At 42.1% G+C, this 20,083-nt stretch overlaps 1 protein-coding gene across 1 annotated transcript in view; it reads right to left on the bottom strand.

Moving 5' to 3' along the window:
• The window catches only part of Shroom4 (shroom family member 4), a 346,076-nt gene extending 326,376 nt beyond the window's left edge, over positions 1-19,700 (bottom strand). Inside the window, exon 1 of the mRNA XM_023706555.1 lies at positions 19,493-19,700. Coding sequence (XP_023562323.1) covers positions 19,493-19,609 — 117 coding nt within the window. The 5' untranslated portion in view covers positions 19,610-19,700. The remainder of the gene's footprint in view (positions 1-19,492) is intronic.
• Between the last annotated feature and the right edge of the window lie 383 nt (positions 19,701-20,083).

The following is a 20,083-nucleotide window of genomic DNA, read 5'->3' as shown; positions in this document are numbered from 1 at the left end:
GGGGCTGGCTGGCATGTGGTGCTGGGGGATTGAACCGCAGTCCCTGATGCTTTGCCAAGCTTGTTCTAAGTAGGTGCCTTAGACCACTGAGCCATCTCTCCAGCCCCAGAAATAAATTTAGAGCCTATAACTGAAACCCAAATTTGAGAAAGAAGAAATATATACTAAGTTAAAATATAAAAAAGTAATCTCAAATCTTACAGAAATTCCTACACTTTAATTTTAATTTTTGTTTATATTTTGTATTTTGGCAGGTCCAGGGATCAAACCCCTGGCCCCTGCACCTGTTTGCAAGCACTTTAATCTGCTGAGCTATTTGGCTGGCTCTTTAATTGTTAAATAGTCTACAGAATACATTTGGGGTGAAAAACCAAATCCAGTAATTTACATATGTGGGTTCTGCCCTTAAGGAGGAGATACATCCCTTGAAGGATACAAAACAAGCATGGAGAACTCACTAGAAAAAACACTATGGGAGTTGGGGTGCATCTCAGTGGCACAACAAGTGCTGAAGATACACAAGGTCCTGGGTTCCATCCTCAGCATTGCCAAAAAAGTCATTGAATACATAACAAAAAAGACCATTGTAAAAAGAACATGGTGAGCGTCAGAAGAGAGGTGGGAGGAACTGTAAGGATATTTTGGAAAGAAGAGTTGAGGGAAAATGTAGGGATGGAAGATAGGGTAAAATAGGACCAAAATTATTATTATTAATAATATTATTAATTATTAATGGTGGGCCTCGAACAGTAAGTAGAAATTAGGTAGATAGAACTAGAAAAGCATTCTGAGACTATAATGAGCAAAGCACTGAGAATGTTCTGGAATTGGGAGTTGTCACATATAGAACTGACAGCAGATGATAGTGATGACATGTACAAGCTCTGGAGCTGGCCTATCTGGGTCAAAAATCCTAGCTCTGTGATTTAATAACTGTGAGAGTCAAAATAAACCATTTGAATTTCTGTGTCTCATTTTTCTGCTTTCTTAAATGGGAAAGAACTATATAAAAGCACATATGGTTGCTGTGTGAATTAAATAATGCATGTAAAATCACTTAGAACAGACTCAGCAATCCAGTACATGCTCAATAAATGTTACTTATTATTTCTTCTTAATTTAGATGAAATAAAAATGAAATATAGATTTAAGGCTGGGAGGGAATGGAACCCTAATTTGGAGAACTTGGGGTGCCAGCCTTAAGGGGTTTGATCTTAAGACAATATAAAGGAGATTTTAGTTGTGCAGTTAAATTTAAACCAGCATAAAGAGGGCACAAGTTTATAATCCAAGTACTATGGGAGGCCAAGGCAGAAAGATGACAAGATTGAGACCAGTGTGGACACTTTAGTAACTTAGTAAGATCATAGCTCAAAATAAAAATTAAAATGAGCAGGAAATAAGCTCAGTGAGAAGACTCTGGGTTCAATTCCCAGTAGTGGAGATTTTAAATAACAGATTAATAGGACAGCAGAACCACTGGTGTTTATTCGTGGCAGGAGACATACAAGAAACTAAACCACCTACTGAAACAAAGGACTGATTTGTGGTAGGGTGTCTCCCATGAACAGAAGCATTCCTGAACAGAGGAGGATAGTGGAGGGGAGGGCGATAGCAAGCAGGGGGCTGAAATCTATGCCTTGAAAAATAAAAACAGGACAGGGAATGGAAAGGCATTTGATTCCTAAAGGGCAATGAAAAAGCAGTGAGAGAGGGTGGAGAAATAATGGCACAGTCCATTGCCATAGGAGTCATCCTGGCAACAGGGCTTGGAGATCATCAAGTCAGAATGGAACTTTGGAAACAATGCCAATGACAAGCAATATTTTGTTTTTGTTCTGTCTGCCCCCCCCCTTTTAGTACTGAGAATCAAATTCAGGACCTTGCAATTAATTGTCTGGCAGGCATTTTTCCATTGAGCTATAACCCCACCATGACAAGCAATATTAAGAACTGATTAAATAACTAAATATGATACAAGTCCTAAAAGAATGGTCATAGGCCTCTATATACTGATAGGGAATCATTTCTGGGATATGTAAGTTAAAATAACAAGGTGCAAAAGATTGTTTTAGCATACCACCTTTTGTGGTGGTAAAGGTAAAGCAAGGTAAAGAACCTATAGTCATACCAGGTGTAGTAGACATATAGATACTCTGGAAAGGTACAATAAAAAACATAAGCAGATCTAGGGGAGTTAATTGGGTAGATGAGGCACAAAGATGACAGAAAACCCTTTTCTGTGGGCCTTTCCATAATATATGGCTTTGAAGTCTTGTGAATACTTTGCCTATTCAGCAAATAATGGAAAACTAAAGTAACTGGAGAAAATGAGGATAAAGAGAAGGATATGGACAATAAATAGAGCCTGCAGAAAGACCTAGTAGAAGCCAGATTGTAGAGGATTTAAGAAGATAGGGGCACTAAGTACATAGACACACCCTTATGTATAATGTGTAGATCAGCATCTTTGGAAAGGTACAAAGGAATTGGTAATAGTGGTTGTCTCTAGGAAGGGAACCGAGGTGGTTTAGGGATGAAGCAATATATGGCTATCTACATATTTTTCATTTTGCCCCATGAATATTTTTCACCTATCCCTAAAATAACAACTTAAACAAATTGTGCTAGGAAGACAAAAAGTGAGCAAAGGAGGAAAGAATGGAAGGAAGCAATGTTTCATTTAAAATTTACTAGCAAAGATAGGCAAGGTAAAAACAAGTTCTGAGGGGTCAAGAAAATCAAGCCCAGAGTTTTGTTTACTGCTTGTGCCTCTCCTAGTTAAAAAAGCAACAAGAGCACTGGGAAGGTCAGGAACCCTAAAAATCAAATAAACCAAATTCTGCTGCATACCAGCTTCTCCAGTTACTGGTTACATAAATTCTGGAAATTTAATCAGATTCTTTAGCCTCCCTCTCAGTATTTTAGACTAGGGGTATTACTAAACATCTCTTGTATAATATAATATAATAATATTATATTATTTTTCCTCAAAAAGTTCTGTCTGTCTATCTATCTACCTACCTACCTACCTACCTACCTACCTACCTACCTATCTATATTTTTAAGACAGGGTATAACTATGTAGCTCAGGCTAGGCTTGAACTCACTGTGTAGCCCAGGATGGGCTATATATCTCAATTCACAGCAATACTCCTGTCTCAGCCTCCCAATTGCTGGGATTATGGGCATGTACCACCATGCCCAGCTAATCTGTACGTTTAATAAATTTTCCAAGAAAGATTTGAACTGATTGGTCTATGAGGCCCACCTTTGTCCAGTTCTATGACACAAAGAACATGGTTACATTCATAGTTAATAATGGAATCAAAAAAAAGAATAAAGGGAACAAAAGGGGGCTCTTTGAAACAAAATTTCAAGATGTAGTGGGACAAACAGGATTTAGGACTGGATAGAGCTGGTGTCACAGCTCTACCACTTCCTGCCTGTTATTCTGACACATTGGTTTCCCTCTCTGACTCTTGACTTTCTCATCTATTAACATAGGAATGCTACCAATTAATTTACAGTAGTGATAAGAAGTTAATGCATGTAAAATTCCCAAAACATAAGGATCAGCTAATTAATGGTCACTTTAATCATTACCAGACTGGAATTAAGGCTCCTGGACACATGAAGACAGCAATCCCAATTTCCTACTGTGAATTTCCATTCCTTTGCCTCCCAAAGTAGCCTTAAAAACATTAAAGCTCAGCACCTCTCTCTTTGATTTTTCAAGCACCCATGAGGTCACCCAAAGTATCTCCTCCTGCTCTTTGAACCTTCAATTCTTTCTCAAATGATTTACTGGCTGTCTGGCCTCCAAATGACTATGCTATCAGCCCTGTTCTTACCATCCCTTAGAGAGCAACAGTACCCTGGGTGGGGTCTACCTTTCACATACTCTTAGAATCACATTTTGGGACAAAAACTTCAATATTGGAAGGATCTTAATGGAAACAGCAGTGAGAAACAACTAATGCAGTCTGCATCTCCCACTTCTGTGCAAAGATTGAACCATCTCCTCTTTAACACCATGCCAGGTTGATTCTACTCCTTTCAGACTCATATGATCCTGATAAGGTCAGCCACATCCTGGGGTCCTTTTCCAGGCCTGTCCCAGAAGTTCATTCCAGTGAATTAAACTATCTAGCAGCAGAATGAGCAGGAACAAAGAAAGAAAGTCCCCATAGTGTGCCTTCTAAGCTGTCAGAGTACATCTGTGAATTTCAGCACTGTGGATGTCAACCTATTCCCTTTAGTGCACTGGCAACCTAATTGAGACCACAGAGACACTTAACTACCAGTGAGGTTAGAATCCATCAGGAAGAAAGATAGAGGCAGTTCTTCTTGGCCCTCCCTTTTTGGCTTTCTCAGCTTTGAGTAAAAGAGTGAGGAATGGAATGTCATGGTCAAATAATGAGGACACTTAAGGCATTAGGTATAAATACCAGACAGTGACTCACCTCCAAGGCCAGTCAGACAGAACATGTTAGGGCTGGCTTAAGCAAAAGTGAAAACACACACACACACACACACACACACACACACACACACACACAAAGAGAGAGAGAGAGAGAGAGACAGAGAGAGAGAGAGAGAGAAATATGCTCACTTTAGCTACCACCATACAGTGGAAGCAGTAAAACTGCTGAAGTGGACCCAAAGCTCACACTACACCCACCCTGAACACATAGCAACAAGTCAAGTGGCTGTTATTTGAACAGTCTCACAGCAACACTACCCAGCAGCATGGGGAATGCCATAATCATCTGCCAGCAGGCCTCTCCCATATGCAAACACAGAAAAAACAGCTCACACACAGGAGCTGCAATAGGCAGGCATCCATAGAACATCTCATTTTCTGAAGTCATCTTCCACCTCACCTTGGGGTATATCAAGGGTCCTTTTCAACTCCAACCTCCACCACCACTATTTTTCTTATGCTCTGTGCCTCTAGGTCATATATACGTGTCATGCAAGACTTACTCCACTTATTAGATGTCCCATACAAACCTGGAACTTATTTAGAACATCCAGAAGTTCAAGTCATATTCTTCTTCTAATTTCACATTGGGAGAAAAAAAGAGAAGTTTTAAAAAGTACAAAATTTTCTGAACTCGTCCTATGTAGCTTCTCAACCAGTAAACCATTCTGAAGAGCTCTGTGCTCCTTGCTGAGGATGGTAAAGACTAGAGCCAGATGGAGAATAGTCTGTAACACCAGACTAAAAAAGTTTCAGCTCTACTCTATAGGCAGCAGGGAACCATTAAATAATTTTAAGGGGGGAAGGGAATGATCAAAGGGAGGAGGCCATTGAGTAGGCGATTACAGTAGTGTAGTTGTTCCAGAAAGAGGCTTAGTCCTGCCTATCCCAGCTCTTGCACAAGCCTCCTTCAAAGCTGCCCTTTCCCATCTGAGCTTGCTATCTCAGAACTCATTACTATGGCTCTCCTTTGACTTGGGAGAGCTATCAATGACTTTTTTATTCTGAATGAGACTCCTAATATTATAATGCAGTTGAGTTAGGGAATTAAAGAAAAAGAAGAAGCTTCTTGTGAATCTCTCAGTCTAGATGGAAGGAAATGTGATGCATGATTTCCACTGCTGCAATTGCATCCGCTGGCTTGGTCCCAAGAGCCACTGTCTCCCACAAGATCCCAACAGCACAGGAGGGAGACAGAAGCAGGAAAGCTTACAGGGCAGGGCAAATCCTGGTTGTCATACGCTTTTTCTGGGACTGCTCCAGATCACTGTCACATATAGGCTTGGACTAGAGCTTACCCTGAAATTAGGGCTCCAGCCTAGGAGACAAGATGGAAGGGCTCCAGCTAGGTCCTGGCAATGGGAATTAACTCTCTGTGATCCTTAATTCTTTTGGCTTTTCTTGGTGGCTGGAAGGGGAAAGACGTGCAAGTATACCCTAGTGCACCTGAGAAGGGCTAAGAGCCAAAACCTTTCTTAAGCAGATACAGTACGTGCAGGGCCTGGGCAGCTTTCAGAACATTGCACATTTCTCCAGCCAAAGGCATGGAAAAGCCACATAAGTTGTACATTGAGTTTTTTACATTCAAAGGAGGGATTTATCACATTCCCACTCAGACTTATACAGCAAAAACAAGTTTGCAGCCTGGCTATTGGAAAGGCTACAACAATCGAGCAATGTTTTCACGAAAATTCCTCTAGCACCTAGATATTCAAATCAAATCCAAATATAAGGACCATTAACCTTCACGTGAAATCTGTTTTTTTTTGAAGTAGAAAATAAATGGAGACTGAGTACCATAGCACAAGTGAGTTTGCCATTCTAAATTTCAGTTCTTCCCCCTGTAGCTAAGTAGGAAATGCCACACAACAGTAAAAAAAAAAGTACCTGGAAAGCCAATCCAAGAAGGGTAGGGAGGGCTAGGGAGACAGCTCATCAGTCTAAGCACCTGCATAGCAAGCACAAGGACACTAGTTTGATCCCTGGCAACACATGCAGTACCAGTCCCCAAACCCTGAGCACTAGGTACTGGCCTTGAAACCAGACGTGGTGGTACTCACCTGTAATCCAAGTGCTGGGGAGGCTGAGACAGGAGGATCACTATGAGTCTGACTTGCATAATGAGGCCCTGTACCAAATATTCTTTTAAAGAATTCCAAGAAGGGCAGGGAGGACAGCATGGACTAGTCCTGATGTTAGCAGATGCATCTGTATACAAAGTGAGCTTTTCCAGGGAATTTCATGTAAGTATAAAAGAAAGTAGCACCAGGATTTCAGTCAAATAATCATTCCAAATTTATAAATGTCTCAATAATACAGCAATGTTTTCCCGGTAGATTTACAAGAAATAAATTCCTAAAGTAAATCTCTATTTCCTCCCTACTTTAGTTAGATGAGTACACCACCTAAGGCAAAGAATGAGTATACTTCAATGTATGGGGTGGGGGATGGTACCAGGTATCAAGCTCAGGACCTCATGCTTGCCAGGCAGGCACTGTGCCACTGAGGTATATCTTTGGCCCTACAGTGCATTTTTAAAGCTCATATTTAACAACAATTAGTATTGTAGAAATACTAACAATAGTATTCACAGATTAATAATACTACACTATGTGAAGAATTTAAAACTTCTAACAATGAAAATGCAACACAGACTTGAAACTCCTGTGGTTTGAGGTTTGCCTCACTAAGCCACCACATTGTGCTTTTCACATAGAGAAAACAATCTTTCAACATCTTGGCAAGCCAACTGATGTTTTTTAACAGCTCCAAAACATTTTAACATTTCAGTATGAAGTCTGGCACTTTGACAAATAGTTCTTCTATTTTGTGTTTGTTTGATTGATTTTTCAACTTTCTCATCATTTGAAACCTCTAAGTTACATAAAAAGAACTTCAGCTAGGGTCACCTCAACTGACTAGGCAGCCTACAGATTAGAGGAGATAGCAAGACAAACCTGTGGCTAAGAAGGTTTATTAAATAACAAAGCAGGCCTGTTTCTCATATCTTTGGGGCACAAGATTGTCTGGCAATTAACTAATTTCCTCTACAATCAAGATTGGTAAATTGTGTTGACCATTTTGGTTCTAAATGATGGCTTGTTTGAACTGATCAGTGTCTTTAAGTAAACAAATATAAACAAACCCTCTCCTCCCCACCCCAACTGCCTACAAAACTTCCTAACGACAGAGCTTCAGTTTCAGAAGATCCAAAACTGAAATAAAACTATCTCCACTTCTAAATCCCAATCATCACTCTAAGGATTCTAGTTTAGAAATATGGGCCACATCTCTGATTCCTACCTTTTCAATTATATATATATAATTTTCCCCCACTAACATCTGTTAACTCACTAATGACTCTAACCCTTGCAGGGCAAATATTTATTTGTAATATTGCCAGTTTCTTCACTCAGTTTCATCTCTCTCATTCCTCTTTTCTTTCTCTCCCAACTGTCTTTTCTTCCTCTTTCCTTTACCTGTGTAAACATGGTGTTATCAAAAGCCCTGGGAATTGGAGCACTACAGAGGAAAATTAGAGGTACCCTAAGAAGATGCTTCAGTGCTGCAGTATTTGTTTAGCATGTGCAGGACTCTAGGTTTTATTCCCAGCACATTGTCAGCACATTGCAAAGATAACTGACTCCTTCAAACTGTCCCGTCCCATCTACTGTTCTATTTAGATTTTTCCTTGTGCAAGCTTTTATGTAACTAGTACTGTGATAGGTAGTTTATTTTAATATGTTAATTTTCAAGACAACAAAAATGCCCATCTACTTCTACCTTACATCCATTGTATAGCACAATATTCTGGGTTTTCCAGAAAACTGGCTGAAATCCTTCCCCTATCATATTCCATTATTCTGCAACAATCAAGTAGATTTTCACTGGCTCACTTATTTATCCAGTCTCACCAGTACCACAATGTCCACATGACATTGAGCAAGTTACCAAATCTCCTTATGCTTCAATTTCCTCATCTATAAAATAGAGTCAATAAATTAGTATGTATTAAGTTTGAAAAACAATGGCTAGTCCAGGGTATGTGCTATAAAGGTATTTGTTTGGAATCAAATAAAAGTGGCATGTATGGAGCTCTGTGCTGGTTTCATAGGCCATAGGAAAAAGCTCAGCCCCCAGAACAGACAATAATATTTAAGGAGTTAATAAATGAATAAATGACCAACTCATGCTCTGCCTTTATACTATCATGTGGCTCACTGTGGAAGAACAGACTGGTGGCAGATTTCCACTTGTATAGTTAGGATGTGGCATTTATAATAACAAGAATTAATGCTCCACAGTCTATACCAAAATCTCAGGAATCTCACAAGGTCCAGCTCCAATTCTTTTACAAAGCTTCCAACCACATCAACCCACAATGAAATTTTGCCTATTGCATAGTTTGCTCTTACTTCCTATCCCATGGTCTCAGCAGTCACAGCGTCTGCTTCCCTGGACTTGCAGTAAATACCACTCTCAATAAATCTGTCATCTCGTTGAGAGTCCAGGGACCAGGTCTTCCGTGGTAGCAATTTCTTAAATTTTCTGGTTTAGGAGTAGGCACTTTACAAAGTGCTCATCTGGTCTATCAAGCCAGGTGATTGATTGACTGATTGACAGTTTAATTGGTTAAAAGAGCCAAACCTGGTATACTTTCAAAATGCTATTAGGACATCAGTCAGAAATTCTGTCTGGCCTTCCCAGCTCGGGAAGCTGCAGACATTACATTGAAGGAGTCCTGCCATTTCACAGAACTAACTCCCAGTGATTCGGTAACTTTATCCTTCACTTTAAAAGTTCAGAATCCTCAACAGAATTTCTGTTTAATAAAGAAGGAATACTTTGTATTTCTCTCTTAACTCACATACATCTATACTCTTCATGTGAAATAAAAAGATAAAATATTGAGCCCTCTCAATTTACATGCTTTGTTGTTTTCATTTTGCAAATAAGTAACAAAGAGGAAAATGATTTGTCCAAAGTGACACAGATAATGAGTGGCAGAGTTAAAACTTAATTTCAAGTCTTCTGAGGGCTGGAAATGCAGAGCATCAGTGGCAGAGTGCTAGGCTAGTGTGCATGAGGCCCTGGGTTTGATTCCTAGTATCACAAAAAACAAAAACAGTCCAGTACAAATCCTAGCTCAACCCCTTTACTTTGATTTGAGATTAAAAAAAAAAAAAACAAACACAAACTCCCTTTGACTCTAACCCTTGCAGGGCAAATATTTATTTGTAATATTGCCAGTTTCTTCATTCAGTTTCATCTCTCTCATTCCTCTTTTCTTTATCTCCCAACTGTCTTTTCTTCCTCTTTCCTTTACCTGTGTAAACATGGTGTTATCAAAAGCCCTGGGAATTGGAGCACTACAGAGGAAAATTAGAGGTACCCTAAGAAGATGCTTCAGTGCTGCAGTATTTGTTTAGCATGTGCAGTACTCTAGGTTTTATTCCCAGAATCATGAAAAAATAAGATAAATAAAATTTGAATATCAGCCTTCATGTTTAGCGTGTGAATTAGCATTTGTCAGTTAACATCTCTTAAGACTCAAACCCCTTATCTGCACAACAGGGCATCAATATGTACCTTGAACAATAACTGTAAAAATTCAGTGTGAATACATGTAAAAGCTCCTAGAAGCAACAATATTTGCCACAGGGCTGCTCTTTGACCTTTCTGATGCCATGATATCTAGAGTTTGAACACCTTTTCTGTTTAAGAGGTTGCTATGTTCCAACCCATACTATACAACCTGCACTCAGTGAAAATGAGGAAGTATGCAGATTATTGCCCAAATCATATTCAGTCTATTATTTCTCTCCTTCTTGATAGTTGATCAAAATGAAAAAAGTCCCAAAGTTTTACTTAATTCCTCCAAAGAATATGAGAGTTGGGTCTGATAGCACCCCCAGGATTCAAGATATCATCATTTACTCCCACAGTCATAGATAAGAAGCTATTTTTAAAAAAGAAGTTATTAAAAGCTGTCTATCTGTAGATGTTTTCAGGAGATTTTTACTTAAATCAAACACAAAAAGAAATGGAAAACAGAAAGACAGCCCAACAAAGACAAAGCTTTAACTTGTCATCCTCTCATAAGCAAAGATGCGGCTGCAACCATGAGACTCTAACCCCTTTCCAGAGTAACTAACTAGTCAAACCAGCTTTGCTTCGAGTTCTAACTCTTGTCACCTCAACACCCCCCCTCAAAAAGAAAAATCAGTTTCTGATAAACCATGAGAGGCAATATAGAACCATTCAAAATTCCCCTGCCACAGGCTCAGGAACAGAGAAGACCATGCAGTTAAGAATCTGTTAAGTGACATCAGGGTGGGGCCCCACAAATACCACAAAGGGTCTGTTCCTCTCTAGGCTTAACCCTTGATCCTGTCAAATGAGTTCCACCTCCCACATTCCTCATAGATGTAACATTAAAAGGCTCAAGTGAAAGTTAACAGACCATGCCATCCCTGAGAACACACCAGGAAATAGCCACTTCTGGGACGATAGGAAGAAGCAGTGTGCAGAAAAGCAATGATTGCACTGTATGACTGCCTACTATCAGTCACACTGTGGCTACCACAACCTAGACAAGTAAAGACTCTGAAGTCCTCACCAATCCATCAGGAAAGCAGAAATTTTCCCCAAAGAGGATCCCCAAAAAACAGGAGGCTAACAGAGGTGAAAGAACATGCCAGTATTACTCAGCAATTTGTAAGGTGGCAAAGGTTCTGTCTTTCACTGAAATAGGATAGAAACAGATACAGTGTGAAAAATTTTCTCTTTGATGTTGCTATGATTTTCTGAGGGTTTTCACATGTACCAGCCTCAACTCCTGTGAGCTTCTCTCACCCACCCACCGGAAGCATGGCTCAGCCAAGAGGGACAAAGCTGCTATGCAGACAAGAAGGGCCCACTGTGATCAAAGAAAAAAGTTGCATTTCAGATAGAAAACTGAGTAGAAAATCAATGAACAAAGAGGCAATGGCACTTGAGCAACTGTCCAAATTGTAAGCCTCAAGCAACTGGAGCTGATAACTGGGGGCTGAGAAGCAGAGAGGACATGAAAGAAGGACAGCCTATATTCAGGCAAGATGTATCTCTGTTGCATCACAGTGGTACTCGTCCAGTGACAGGGCATACTCACAGACTCACTTTGAAAGAGGAGAATGTGGAACTGAAGTCAAAGGAGAAAGGCTAGCACTCACTTAGAGAGTGCCCAGCCAGGATGGCTCTGTGCCCAAATAAACATGCCAGTGTGACGTGGGGAAGAACACATCATCCCTTGCAACATTAACACATGTGACAATCTTTACACTGGATCTACTTATACCCAGTGAGGGGAAAGGGGTGTCAGTCCTTGGAATACATATTCAGCCAGGAAAAAATAGTTTCCTAACTTATTCATTAATTGAAGTCTGTCAAAAGGAAGTAATTCAAGGAGCGTGAAGATACAAAGTATTTGGATCCACAGAAATTAAGTGGAAATGATCTCAGTACCAATCTTACCAGTACAAAAGAGTCACTCACTGATTACAAGAAAAGTCTGAGGTCAAACTGCAGTTCAGTTTCCAGGGGAAACGTGACCATATACATAGCCATGGTCCCAGCATTAAGGGTATGAACACCTTTGACAGTGATGGCAAAGAAATACCAAATTAGGCAGGTGTTGCACACCTGTAATCCCACCTTCCCAAGAGGCCAAGGCAGGAGTCAGGCCAACACTGGGGTCAGGCTGGGCAACTAGCAAGACTCTAGCTCAAAATAAAAATATTTAAAAGGTCAGGGGTATACCTCAGTGCTCCCTGGATTCAGTGGTGGGATCGGGGACAGTACACCCATATCTAGAATATTTCTTGCTATGAATTTATGGATGATTTTCTCCAAGAATATCTCCTGTTAATAAGCATCTTTGAGCTCTGAATACCATTTCCTGTAGACAAAATGTTACAAATGATGGTTACTTTGAGCAATTTCATTAGTCATACTCTATCAATATAAATAGGCATCTCCAGAAATGTTCTGAATCTGACCACTAAAAATTGCCATGTGTCAGTGAAGACCTATTTCCTACACTTTACCTTCTATCCTAGATCCCCTTGTCCTTCAGTTATATTGAGGATTAAGCCCTATGCTAATCTATTCACTTTTTCTATTCAAAAAGTAAGGCTTTTGCAGTAAACAAATATATTTTTCCAGCTCAAGTGACAACTGGTAAACATGGTGATGTGGACACATAAAGCTTTAAATGGAAGACCTCCAGGCAAAGTGACTTCTGAACCAGACAGAGAATCCCAGAATCCCAGGATTATAGAATCTTTTGCAAGCCATGCCAGTGGTAGTGTATGGTGAGATAAAGACCTGATAGGGCATGAGGATAGAGACTGCTGTCTCCATATATCTATACAGGGGCTCTGTAGGTTTGAGACTGCTTATATGTCACATATGGTTAGTATTTTCAATATTGGAGACAACTATTTTTTTCCCAGAAGGGGAAAATTAAGTTCAGTGAGGTTAAAAAGAAAAAGAATGGAATTTCGATTTTGACACTATTCATTAAATGCCACTTCCTTCTTTATTATACAAATTCCTCCTCTGTAACTCAATAACCACATATACTCCTTGAAGTTATGGCTAGGACTTTTCTCTCATCTCCCCTAGAACCCTTTTCCCAAACCTAGTTGGGCTAGGGGTAGGGATGATTCTAAATAAATAATAGAAGATGAAGTATTTTCCCCATAAATCTACTATGTGGCTCTCCTCTATTGTTTATATAGAGATCCTAGGCAAGTATGGTTTAGCAGCAAGCACAGGCATTTCCACTAAAAAGCTCTGTTTGACAACGGCTGTGTTGTGACATCCATCAAAAAGAGCCAAAGTGGTCTTTAGCTTTATACTTTAAAAGAATTGAATATATGGGAATATAGCTTAGTGGTAGAGTGCATGGTATACACAATGTCCTGGGTCTGAGCCTTGTCACTCCCCCTACAAAATGGTCTTACCTTTTGACCACTGTTTTCAGTATTTTTTTCTGCTGTGGGGTCCATAATTTAAGAAGAACATGAATCCAGAGTGGGAGAAGGACACAGGTGGGAAGACTGAATTCCAAAGCCTACAAGGAACAATTGAAATTCTGGAGCCCTAAGCTTAGAAAAGTTTGATAAAGGGGCATATACTTCATTTCTACTACCCCCATGGGTTATCCTAAGACAAAGAAAGCACCCTTGTTCTGTTTTGTCCCAGAAGACAGGGCTTGGACTAATGGATGACAGTTAGAGGGAGAATGACTGCAGCTCAACATAAACAAAAGCTTCCCACAGCCAAGACTCCCCAGTAGCACAATGGTCAAGCTTAGAAGGAGGTGAGGTGCACAGGACCACTAGAAAATGAGCTAAGGAACACTATACTGGAAGTTTCTGAAATGATCCTGAATTAAGTGACTTCAAAAAGATTCTTCTCACTCTGAAATTTGGGACTGTAAGTCTGCATCCAAAAAGGCATTTGTCTCACAGCACTGAGCTGTGTGCCCTTTGATATTTGGGTCTGTGGTAGAGAAGAACAGCCCTTCACACAATCTCTGCTATTCTTCATTAACTTCTCATAGATAAGTCAGCATCTTTTCCTCCTGGCTCAATGAAGCCTAACTGTAAAAACTATGATGTTCCTTCCAGATAATACCTCCATAACCCCTGATCTGAAGTCTGGCTGATTCTTTTCTTTTTAAAGAAATTCCTGGGGAGGGGGTTGGGAAAAGCAAGAGGAAAATTCATGTTAAGTTTTCGAAAAATAATACTCAAGTGTCTTCCAGCTGGACTTAGACTGTTTTCTTTGTCTGGGCTTTTTTTTTTCTTGGCAGGGGGTTGAGGGGGGTTCACAACAGGATTGGCTTTTTTCAGGTCAGAGAGCATATGTGCGAACCTCAACAGAGTATCGGGTATATTACATAGGACAGCCCAACAGAGCCTAAAGTAGCACACACCCGAAGGATTGGCCAAATTTTACAAGCCATAACACTGACCCTTCTTGGTCTATCTCATCTCAGCCACTAGGAAAATTGAGGCAGGAGAATCATGGGTTTGAGCACTGCTTGGGCAACTTAGTGACACCCTGTCTCAAAAACAATTTTAAAAAGGTGGCAGCAAAGTTCAGCAATCTCTAAATTCAATCCCCAGTACTGAAAAAAAAACACAAAACAGAATTTCATCCACATTTACTACTAGTTACAAGATAATCTCAGCCTGATCATGTAGGTGCTCTTGAAGTCTCAAAGTCCGCTTTCTGTGCTTCTAAAAACAGGTTGGAGTGGGAATCCAGAGAAGGGTTTAAAAAGAGGGTTTTTTCCCATAATTTTATTGAGACACAAATAGCAATGAGACAGTTTCAAATCAAATTGGTAGGACAGTTTCAATAATTAACACATTGCATACTCTCTTCTTAGTGATTATTTGCTGTACAAGATGCAGACAAAAGAGCTTGCCCTATCATTGTGGTAGGCTAAGGGATTAGCACTTCCCAATTCATTCTCACATCATCTGTGATAATGATGTGGCAAGTGTGCCTACCTTCACTCAGCAAATAGAAACTTGGACCTAGAGAAAGTAAAATGATGCAGCAACATCACAGTGTGTTATGAGGAGGGAGATGAAGCTTCTTTCTCCTCCTGGCTACTCTGCTACTTTACTTTGTTCTATGGCACTAACTAGCATCCACTTGCTTCACTATGCAAGGAGGAGACATAAAATAGAAACAGAAACAAAGAGCTCAGTGTGGTAGTGTACACCCGCAATCCCCGCACCCTGGAGGCTGAGGCAAGAGGGTAGTTGAAAATCTGAGGCCAGACTAGATTACACAGTGAGTTCAAGGCTAGCCTGAACTGCAGACTGAGACTTTGTCTTAAAAAACAGAAAACAAAAAACAAAAAGCAAAAAACAAAAAAACAAGGGAAGAGCCTGGGATATAGTTCAGTGGCTTAAGTGCCTGCCTAGCAAGTACAAGGTCCTGAATTTGATTCCAAGTACATGAAATAAAGAAAAAAGAATTAGAAAAAGAGAAAAAACAGGGAAAAGAAGATGCAGATATATACCAAAAGTAGGCCAGAACAAAGTCAGAATATATAGATTGAGAATGCCTTCTGTTCTCTTCAGTTTTCATACAGCTCCTTTGCTTGCATCCCCACACTGATCTTCACCTCTCCTTTTCTCTATTCTCAGTCAATCTTGGGACACATTTCCAAGAACTTTAAGTGAGCTCACACTACAGTACAGCTAGTAAGTCAGTCAGTCCGTCAATCAGTGAGTCTATTTATCTGTCCATCCCCTTGCCTCTCACAAACATCACAGGATACTACCTGAATCTCAGAGCTCTAACAGACTCTATATGGTGCAGAATCACAGGTACCAAAACACTGCAAACTTCAACCATCATAAGAGGGACATGGAGTTGCACATTTGCAATCCCAGCACACAGGAAGCAGAGGAAGGAAGATTATTTCAAGTTTGAGACCATTCTGAGCTACATTGTAAGCTCAAGGCCTACTTGAACTACATAGCAAAATAAACAAAAAAAGTTCACCTATGCTCAAAGACGATTGTTTTGCAAAGTAAAGAGACAACTTCACAGACAACTGTTTACACTGTAGAAGGAGACTCCTAGGTATCAGGGGAAACAAATCTGATTAGAACACACAATTTGCATTTTGCAATGACAAGCCCTATTCCTTGATAAAGAAGTTAGCATAAGGTACTAACCAAAGGAATTAATAATTACAAACCCATGAGTCCAATTCTTTTGGGCCAGGTTTCTTTTATTCATCAGGAAATCACTAGGAACACCACAACATATGTAAAAACCATAAACAATCCCATTGCACTTAGGATTTTAACATTTACTCTTTCTTTGCCACTTAGTTGTCAGGAGACTACTTAAGTATCTAAATCAGGCATCTGAATTCCCCACATGTAGGCAAATCATAAGACCCAGTAGAAATCAGTGATTTTCCCAACCTGATCATTTCCTAGTACAAAGGCTCTTCTGTAACAAATACAAGCTAGACTTTTACCATCCATGCCTTCTTCTACTAGCCATCTTTACTTAAATTCCTCTACTTCTACCTTTTCTACCAGATACCTCCAAGCAGGTATGACACACCATCCTAGCCCCATATAACCTGTGCTTTGTTCTCACACCAAAGTAGCTTGGCTGCCATTCTCCACCATGGTTTGTGCATTTTCTATCTCTTCCTGGTCCAAGTTATTGGGAGTCATCAAAAATGTTCTCTCCTCATCTTCAGGATTAGGGCATACCTCTAACTCTGCCTTCACTTATTCTGGACCACAGGCTAGGATGGAAGTATCCCTGGGCTGGGAGGTAGATAAGACTGGTTATACTCCTGATAGTTACTGCCCAATGTGCCCACACAAACTGCAAGGCCAGCAGAGGGTTCAAGAGGCTCTCAGAGTCATAGAAAATATGGACTTGGAAACTGCCATTAAATCAATGGATGACAAACCTAGGCAATCCATTGAATGACTGCATCCTAGCCTTGGCATTTCATCAGTTTTTCAGCAACCTTCCCTCACTGCTCACAGTGCCGCTGTAGAAGGCCAGTGAAATAAGGGATGGAGAATCCCATTATAAACAGTAACACAGTGTGTGAATGAAACAAAGTTACTTTCCTCACTTAGCAACACTTCTGGGGGAAAATGTGACAGAGCTAGCATAAAAGACTGGCCACTAGACCTTTAGGATACCACTTCAAAGCCACTCATTTGAATGACATACTTAACTCTGAAAATACCTAGGATCAGTGATGAATCCAGGATTCTAGAACTAAGGAAGGTCAGAACAAGGATTAAAACCCGTTTGGTTGCCCCATCCAATTCCAATTCTATTCCTTTCTACCATACCCCAACAGTACGTGAAAACTAAGAAAACTAACTTCAGGGGAAAAGATCTATTATTTTGAAATTTCTAAAAGGAAACTAAGTAATAAAAAGAGGGTCTGAAAATATGCCAAAGTGTGTCTTGTCAAGAAAAAAAATACATACAACCATTGCATTGAACAAATGCTTTACCTGTTTAGATGTGAAAGCTAATCCAGTTACAGCTGGCTTTCCTTGTATGGAGTGGAACTATTTGGAAAGAATGGGAGAACTACTTTTACCCCCTGCATATCCAGATGCATGTAGTATAGAGCCTTCATATAATAGGTGTCAACTGTACATTGGGCAGAAAGGGAATCATTAAAAGGCACCCTGCGTCTCAACACAGGAGGCACTTCCTCAATAGGCTGGCCAAGAAAACCTCATCTATCCTCAAATAATCCCCCAGCCAAACCACAAATTGCTGGCTGCACCAGACTTAGTAACACTCCCTGCCTTGCTCCTGCAGGCTCACAAAATACCCTGGACCACAGCAGCAAGCACTCTCTGGGTACCTCTCAGGTTTGGTGAATGCTGGGCAGAACTGAAAATTGACCTCTCAGAGGCAAGCTGTCTAGGCCCACTGTGGAAATTGGGCAGGGAGTGTGAGGAGGAAAAGAAGGGGAGGAACTACCAGACCATGGAGGACTGCATAGCCCATGGTGACCTTGGTGGAAAGAGCAGAGGGAGGAGTTTGATTAGAACAAATTCCTGAAGGGGCTGTTTGAGAGTGTTTCTGTTTAAAAAGAAGTGTTTTTTTTTTCTTTTTATTGCTCCAGAGAGTGGTGGAGGGAGACTACCTCAGAGAGTGTATTGGTAGATGACAAAGACATCTCAAGCTGGTTAGAAGTAGAAGGCAAGTGTGAGGGGAGAGGTGCTCAAGGAAGGTATGGGCTGGTGTGGGGAGGCTAAAGGTCCCAGGATCCCTGTTGTCACCAAAATGTTGCCTCATTAGTCCTCAGGTCACTACAGCTGGTAGGTACCCGACCACCAGGCTACACTCCAGGTTTGCCCCAAGGCCAGAGAGGACCCCATCAGTTACAGGTTAATCAGCAGCTGCCATGCCTTGTACAACAGCACATTGGGTTATAGGTGTGTGTACTGGGGGTGTCGCTAAACTGCCCAGAGCCCCAGGGCTGCACTGCCCTGAACCTACACATACAGCTCAAGGGCACTTTGAGGGGCTGGGTGGGAAGGAGAGCAAGTTCAGTACTTCACAGAAACACACCAACAGTGAGATCCAATTCCTCAAGTCCCTTCCCTTGGCAACATGGAGCCTGGAGGTGAGTCCTTGTAGGAGTCACTCTTCCCAGTAGCAGCCCCAGCTGCCCCTGCCCTCACCACTCCTAGCTTAGCTCTAGCTTTGGGGGTTCCAGAGCACTCAGACAGCCACTCTCCCTGGCCCTTCTTTGCAACTTGGCTTCCAGCAGATCACAGCCTCCTCAAACAAACAAACCCTGGCTGCAGCAGCTCCAGCACAGCTGTGCTCCATGGCACAAAAGTTTCCTCCACACTTTTCAATGAGCAGGAAATCTCACCAGCCTGGTGCTCAGGCAATCGAAGTAATCAGAGGGGAAAAGGCCAAGCTGAACCGGCTGAAGGGATGTGCTTGCGGGACTGAGGCTAAGGAGCCAGCCACCAATGCCTTGTCTCCGTTAGCACAGCCTACCCCAGACTGCAACCTGCCCTGGCAGGACGGCCAGCCTCACCGCCTCAGCCCTCGGTCCCTCACCGTCCACGGGGGTGCAGGGGCCTGCGGGAGAAGGCCAACGGCCGCCACTTCCTCCAGTGCCAACAGAGGGGAGTAGTCTCCCAGGGAGGGGGAGCCCTCGGGAGTGTGTCTGCCCTCCAGGCTCCAGCCCGGGCCAGCCATGCTCTCCACCGTGCTCCAGCCGCCCTCCAGGGCTGTCTGTACCCTGGCGGGTGGCAAGAGCCCTCCCAGCTACTCTGGCCCCTGCGAGGGGCGTCCAGCCCCAGCCGGGGCCCAGTTTCCGAGCAGTGTGAGGGTCCCGTCCTGTGTCAGCCTGCGCACAGCTCGCCCATTCAAAGTCGGACGCCCGGGCACCGAGCCTCCAGGGCTTACCTTAGACACAGTGAGCGGCTCGCAGTGCTCTAGACCTCCCTTCAGGGTGAAGCCCCAGGGCGCACCCCCTTGCAGCTGCACAGGGACGTACTGGTAGGACCCGGGCCGGTTCTCCATCCTGTGCTCGGCTCCGGCGCCGCCCGCCAGGCTCCTGCTCCGTGGGGGCTACGCTGCCTCCGCCCACAGCAGCTCCACCACCATCGCTCTGCAGCGCTACGCCACCCGCACCGCCCTGCTCCGCCTCCTCTCCGGACTGGAGACGCTGGGGCAGTGAGCGAGCCCAAGGAGGAAATGACACGGAGCTGGAGAAGGGGGAGCGAGGGGGGAAGGAGAAGGAAAAAGAAAGAAAGGGAAAGAAAAAGGGGCAGAGTCAGAAGGGTAGTGGGCTAGAAAAGAGGGCGATGGGGAAAGGCAGACCCTGGGACCGCGCCTAGGGGATCTCTGAGCAGTGGGAACCAGGCAAGGCCTCACATCAATTGTTACATTGTTTCATTCAAGCAGGCCCCCTCTTTGGTCCTCCTCTCTGCTGCCGAGTTCCCCGCCCCTGCAGCCTGCACAGGCAAGGGGAGGTTAAAGTCCTTAGCTTGGATG

Source organism: Octodon degus, unplaced genomic scaffold, assembly GCF_000260255.1.
Source record: "Octodon degus isolate 3935 unplaced genomic scaffold, OctDeg1.0 scaffold00263, whole genome shotgun sequence".
In the NCBI taxonomy this organism is placed as follows: domain Eukaryota; kingdom Metazoa; phylum Chordata; class Mammalia; order Rodentia; family Octodontidae; genus Octodon; species Octodon degus.
Note: the sequence above shows the minus strand (reverse complement) of the source record. Positions and strands in the feature narration are given on the sequence as shown.